General features: G+C 40.2%; 2 protein-coding genes across 2 annotated transcripts; one reads left to right on the plus strand and one right to left on the minus strand.

Annotated features, from left to right (window-relative positions):
• LOC104713280 (protoporphyrinogen oxidase 1, chloroplastic-like) lies at positions 205-2,763 on the plus strand. The gene is made up of 9 exons (XM_010430369.2): positions 205-678; positions 757-942; positions 1,049-1,133; positions 1,262-1,409; positions 1,494-1,574; positions 1,661-1,832; positions 1,929-2,088; positions 2,168-2,271; positions 2,371-2,763. Exons 1-9 carry the CDS (start codon positions 295-297, stop codon positions 2,668-2,670), a joined length of 1,620 nt encoding a protein of 539 aa, XP_010428671.1. The 5' UTR covers positions 205-294; the 3' UTR covers positions 2,671-2,763.
• LOC104713268 (chitinase 10-like) lies at positions 2,672-3,811 on the minus strand. Its single transcript, XM_010430358.2, has 2 exons — positions 3,305-3,811; positions 2,672-3,145 (listed from the first exon to the last, which is right to left on the minus strand). The coding sequence occupies exons 1-2, from the start codon at positions 3,775-3,777 to the stop codon at positions 2,776-2,778; spliced, it is 843 nt and encodes a 280-aa protein (XP_010428660.1). The 5' UTR covers positions 3,778-3,811; the 3' UTR covers positions 2,672-2,775.

Raw genomic sequence — 6,493 nt, forward strand, 5'->3', positions numbered from 1 at the left:
TGTTTACAAAGACAAATGCCTATTGGGCCTATCATTATCTTGCTACGTATTGGGCCAAGCTAAACAATAAACGTTATTACGGGCCTCATTGGACTTTTTAATATTTCTAACCCCAAACCAAAATGGTGTATGTGGTGGTGCACATTCACTTATGGTGTGAGTTAATGCAGGTGAATATTTCTCATCTTCTTCGTCTTCTTTTTCTTCTTCTTGTGAAGAAGAAGAAGATTACCCAATCTGAAGAAAACAAACGAAAGAAGCTGACAAAATTGTAAATTCTCTCTGAGATTTTCCATGGAGTTATCTCTTCTCCGTCCGTCGACTCAATCGCTTCTTCCGTCGTTCTCGAAGCCGAATCTTCGATTACATGTCTACAAGCCTCTTAAACTCCGTTGTTCCGTGGCCGGTGGACCAACCGTCGGATCTTCCAAAATCGAAGGCGGAGGAGGAGGAGGCAAAACGATCAATACGGACTGTGTGATTGTCGGCGGAGGTATCAGTGGTCTCTGTATCGCGCAAGCGCTCGCTACGAAGCATCCTGATGCTGCTCCGAATTTGATTGTTACCGAGGCTAAGGATCGTGTTGGTGGTAACATTATCACTCGTGAAGAGAATGGTTTTCTCTGGGAAGAAGGTCCTAATAGCTTTCAGCCTTCTGATCCTATGCTCACTATGGTGGTAAGTTCTTAGTGAGAACAATGTATGTTGTAGATGAGATGAGTTTTTAAGTGTTTTGAATGTTTATGATTAGTTTAGGTTGATAGTGGTTTGAAGGATGATTTGGTGTTGGGAGATCCTACTGCGCCGAGGTTTGTGTTGTGGAATGGGAAACTGAGGCCGGTTCCTTCGAAGTTAACGGACTTACCGTTCTTTGATTTGATGAGCATTGGTGGGAAGATTAGAGCTGGGTTTGGTGCACTGGGAATTCGACCATCACCTCCAGTGTGTATTTCTGACCATCCTTTTAGATCAATATAGTTTCTTGCAAAGCTAGGGTTTGTGTTGGTAGAATCTGCTCATGTTCTTAGAGTTTTGGCAAAGGTGACAGGGTCGTGAAGAATCTGTGGAGGAGTTTGTTCGGCGTAACCTCGGTGCTGAGGTGTTTGAGCGCCTTATTGAACCGTTTTGTTCAGGTAAAGAGTGATAAATAGAGCTTCATATAAACCATTTATTTGATTAGACGTCTGCGGTTCTGTTTATCTAGCAGTGTTGATTTTTTTTTTTAGTGCACCATTAATGCTTTGGATTTCATGCTTTTTAGGTGTTTATGCCGGTGATCCTTCAAAACTGAGCATGAAAGCTGCGTTTGGGAAGGTTTGGAAACTAGAGCAAAATGGTGGAAGCATCATTGGTGGTACTTTTAAGGCAATTCAGGAGAGGAAAAAAGCTCCAAAGGCAGAACGAGACCCGTGAGTAACATAACCTTTTTCAGTTGCTTTGGGTCTTCTGTCTCTTGATATATAATTTTAATACAACTCAACCTCCTACTTCAGGCGTCTGCCAAAACCAAAGGGCCAAACAGTTGGTTCTTTCAGGAAAGGACTTCGAATGTTGCCAGAAGCAATATCTGCAAGGTAAAGCTGAGGCTTTTCTTTCTCTATAGGAAGTGAACAAGGCAAACACTTTCAAATATTTTCTGAAATCCTTTGCAATTTAACAGGTTAGGTAGCAAAGTTAAATTGTCGTGGAAGCTCTCAGGTATTACTAAGCTGGACAGCGGAGGATACAACTTAACCTATGAGACTCCAGATGGTGTAGTGTCCGTGGAGAGCAAAAGTGTTGTAATGACTGTGCCATCTCATGTTGCAAGCGGTCTCTTGTGCCCTCTTTCTGTAAGTTTCTCGTTTTGCGAACAAGGAATTTGCATAAAAGCATCAATTTGACAAATATGGGTTCTTATATCACCTGCTGCAACTTTTTTTTTCCAGGAATCTGCAGCAAATGCACTCTCAAAACTGTACTATCCACCAGTTGCAGCAGTATCTATCTCGTACCCGAAAGAAGCAATCCGAACAGAATGTTTGATAGATGGTGAACTAAAGGGTTTTGGGCAATTGCATCCACGCACGCAAGGAGTTGAAACATTAGGTATATATCTTGTATTTTTAATCTTCTATTATGTCAGAATGTTCATATAAGCTTCATACGATTGCTTGGATTTCTCCAGGAACTATATACAGCTCCTCGCTCTTTCCAAATCGAGCTCCGCCCGGAAGAGTTTTGCTGCTGAACTACATTGGCGGCTCTACCAACACCGGGATTCTGTCCAAGGTAAAATACAACAAACACTTGTAACACATCTTACTTCAAACAAGTAGACTTAAGAACTGATCTTTCCCTCCTCTCTCTCTTGGGTTTTGATTTCCGCAGTCTGAAGGTGAGTTAGTGGAAGCAGTTGACAGGGATTTGAGGAAAATGCTAATTAAGCCTAATTCGACTGATCCACTCAAATTAGGTGTTAGGGTATGGCCTCAAGCCATTCCGCAGTTTCTAGTTGGTCACTTTGATATCCTTGACACGGCTAAATCATCCCTAACATCTTCGGGCAACGAAGGGCTATTTTTGGGTGGCAATTACGTAGCTGGTGTAGCCTTAGGCCGGTGTGTAGAAGGCGCATATGAAACCGCGACTGAGGTCAACAACTTTATGTCACGGTACGCTTACAAGTAAATGTAAAAACATTAATTCTCTCAGCTTGCGTGAGTTTTATTAAATATTGTGATATTAAACACTTCAATTTCATTTGATACACAGATTGTAGTTTATAGTTATTATCTAGGCGAAGGGTCTTTGGTTCTCGCAGTCTAGATTAGATCCTGTATTGACTTTAAACAACTGAGCGTATCTTTGGAAATAGCCGACTCGGTCACTGACCCGTCCATCTCCTGGAATCCCACATTCTAAACCACCGTTTATAATGTTGGTCACTAAACCATAACCGACAGTCTGGTTTGCTGCTCTATCTGCTTTCGTCGGTCTGTATCGGTTGACCATAACGTCATGGCAAGACGGCTTAGGAATCTGTTCGGTCATCCAAAACCAAAGAGCTGTCTTGAACGCTAAAACAGAGTTGTTGGCAACAAGTTCTGGGTTCTGTAGACCGTCAAAACCCAATGCTCGACCCGCTTGTCCGTAATTGTAATTCCTATTTATCCCAAAAAGAGAGAGTAAAATTAACCAAAAGCTCTAAGACTGAGATACGATGATCAAATTGCAGAAAAGATGATGCAATTGTTTAATTTTTTTAATTGGTGATAGATAAATATATGTACAAATGGTTATTAGTTAATATCTGTAGACTTACCAAGAAAGTTGAATGGGACCTCTTCCTTTGTAAGACTTGCCAGGAACGCAAGGCCAATCCTTATTAGTTTCATCACAATAATTACTCTGTGGACTCACTTCCTCTTTAAAACACAGTCCCCATGCGTACGGTCCGTCCGGTGCCGTGGCCCAACCACCTGTCGTCTCGTGAGATATTTGCGCCAAAAACGCAGCTACTTCGCGCCGCCTTGTCCAAAAGTTTCCTACGCTTCCGAACCTCGGGAACCACCTTGTAGCCTCCACAAAAGCTTCGTAGGGATAGAAACCTTTTGCAGGGCATGCGTTGTTGTCCTTGTGGATGAAGATTTGGTCGTAGAGAGACCTTGGGACTAGGCTCATGATCCGTGCGGGTTTATATTTGGAGTGTTTACGAGCTTCGGTTTCATGGAGAGAGGATGATATTGAGAAGACGAAGAGGAAGAGACAGAGCAATAGAGGAATATGTTTCTCCATATTTGTTCTTTATTGTGTTGTGTTTGAGAAGATGGGGTTTTGGCTTCGTTGTTATAAAGAGATGTAGTAGTGGAAGACTTAAGTTAGATGTTTTTGATTTGGTCAACGTATTGACTTTTTTTAGTGGAGTTTATTGTTTTTATTTTTGTATATAGTTTTATTTCATTTTAGAGTCTACTTTATTTTTGTTTCTTTCTGTTCAACGGAGACCCATTCTCGAATGGGGGATATAGGATTAAAAATTACATTAGTTGCAAACCGGATAAACTATTGAACCATTTCAATTTAAATTGAACTGAGTAAAACTAATATGAAGACTAAAATGAATTTTACCGTGGATAACGTTATTTGGAAGTTATAGTAACCCATATTCGAACATAACATTTTGACTCTTGAAATTAAAAAAGAAAAGATGATTAGAATTTTTATTAAAGCCTTATTTTACAAACTACCAGAGACAAGGCTTGAGGTCGGTGGCTAACTAAACATGGAAAAACGCCAAGCAACTTGTGAAATGAGTTTCTTCAAAACAAAAAAACTTGTGAAACGAGTTGGACCAAGTCGTGACGACGACTTCTAATAAGATAAGCTCCAATTGTTTTAAGAAATATAGTAAAACACCAACCTATATAGCTAGTTGTTGAGGATGATTTCTACCTATTAATTTCGCAGTGAAGAATGATAACCATTACATCGATAAGATTGTTAGGATTTTTCTGAAAACGAAATAACAAAATAACAAGATTCTCGGTTCCTTGGAAATACTTCTTAGATCTTTTGACTGTTCTTTTTCATGATAAAAAGGCATAATTTAGGAGTCAATCAAATGAGCAAACCCTCCTGTCCTCCACCAAGTATATGCAAAAATGTTATATCTTCAATATTTTCTTTGTTGTCTTAATTTGTCTATAATAAATAAATTTAACCATTTAAAACTCGAAATTACTCAAAAAAGTCGAAACATACTTAGACTATCTATAAAAAAATAAATCTGAAATCACATTTCTATTATTTTAGATTAAATATTTTATTAAATTTGGTCAAATTTTTTAAATAAGGTTTTTATATATATATATATATATTTATTTTGCAAGTATTAGATCAGCTCAGAATGAGCCAATGATGAGGAAAGTTGTCTACAAAAAAAACACTAAGCGGTTCGACGCAAAATTTTCGTGCCAAAAAATCCGTCTTGACATTTGCACTCCAAGGAACAAGCGAAAGAGAAAAAAAATCAAACTCCTCCTTATCACTCTCAATATCGGACATGTAGACTGAAAAAGCCGGCCACTCAGAAGGGAAAGACACCATCTTCACCAGGTCAGAACAATCCGTAAAAAAGGCGACATCATTGAAATCAGCTCCAAATATGCATCACATAGCCCATACTAAAGTTTCCACCTCTGCGTGAAGGGGAGATAAACTTCACCGTCGACTAGTAGCTCCCATCAAAGTCTTTCTGTCAGTCAGGGACACACAATACCAACCTAATCCGGTGAATTTATCACCTTCTTTCCACGAACCATCCACAAAACATCTAGTGACAGCACCATCGAGCACATCTAGCCCACTTCTATGACACTGCTGGATAGATCTAGCACATCACAATGCTGATCCATTTCCGTCTCTAATTGAGCCATCTGCCATATCTTTTTCTTTGCTTCTGCCACCCTAAAAATCTCAAGAGCGGTAGAACTCACAGTTTGAAATACCCAATCATTTTGGGCCTTCTGAATATACCACAAAATCTAGGGAAAAGAGGAAGCAGAAATTCCATTAGGTATATTACAAAAAAGATAATCCATATTGGCATACAGTGAGCTTGACGGGAACCTTCCATCACCCGTGGGAACCAAAGATAATGCCCATGTCTGAAATGCCGGCGGACACTCAACTAAGACGTGATTTATTGATTCCTCCCCAACCCCACAACTACCACACAAAGGATCGAAAGCAACACCCCATCTATTCAAATTGGAGGTAACTGACATGCAGCCCGACAAAACCTGCCACATGAAATGCTTCAGGTTGGGCGGACATTTAACCCGCCAACAAAAAGCTCGTAACAAATTTAAATCCGGTCCATAAACCGGATGTGCTACGATCCCTGGGTCGCGGTCGTGCCACATGGTATCCCGACTTAACCGTATATTTTCCAGATTTAGTAAAATGCCACCTTAAGCTATCAGATGTAGTTTTGCCGTCAAGCAGGATCCCTGCGATTAACAAGGCATCCTATGGGGCAAAAATAGTGTTGAGTTGGGTAAGATTCCAAGAATTTGACCCCCATCAACAAAAGCGTTAACACACAACAAAGGATCCTGAACGGATCCATTAATTAAAGCTGGTCTTGGGAATTGGGCAGGGATCTAGGGGTCACTCCATACTAATATAGAATTCCCGAGCCTACCTGTTTAATAAGTCATTTATTTACCAGAGAGCGAGCTGAGGTAATACTCCTCCATCCATACGACGGAGAGTATGACCTGATTGATTCCAATGGATTTGAATTCCGATAATACCGTCCTTTGAAAACCCGCGCGAGAAGCGAATCGAGTACCATAATCAACCGCCACAGATGGTTTGCTAGGACCGCCACATCAAAATCATCCACATTCCTAAATCCAATCCTACCTTCGGTCTTGCTTACACACATTTTATCCCATGCCATCTAATACAAACCACGGTACTGCCCATTATCACTCCATTAATAATT

This window comes from Camelina sativa, chromosome 2 (assembly GCF_000633955.1).
Source record: "Camelina sativa cultivar DH55 chromosome 2, Cs, whole genome shotgun sequence".
NCBI lineage: Eukaryota > Viridiplantae > Streptophyta > Magnoliopsida > Brassicales > Brassicaceae > Camelina > Camelina sativa.

Excerpts from the sequence above, each read along its gene's own strand:
- LOC104713280 (XM_010430369.2), top strand. The coding sequence starts at position 295 with ATGGAGTTATCTCTTCTCCGTCCGTCGACTCAATCGCTTCTTCCGTCG. Across the intron at positions 943-1,048 it reads GAATTCGACCATCACCTCCA|GGTCGTGAAGAATCTGTGGA; the intron begins GTGTGTATTTCT and ends CAAAGGTGACAG. Across the intron at positions 2,272-2,370 it reads ACACCGGGATTCTGTCCAAG|TCTGAAGGTGAGTTAGTGGA; the intron begins GTAAAATACAAC and ends TGATTTCCGCAG.
- LOC104713268 (XM_010430358.2), bottom strand. The coding sequence starts at position 3,777 with ATGGAGAAACATATTCCTCTATTGCTCTGTCTCTTCCTCTTCGTCTTC. Across the intron at positions 3,146-3,304 it reads GGTCCCATTCAACTTTCTTG|GAATTACAATTACGGACAAG; the intron begins GTAAGTCTACAG and ends TGGGATAAATAG.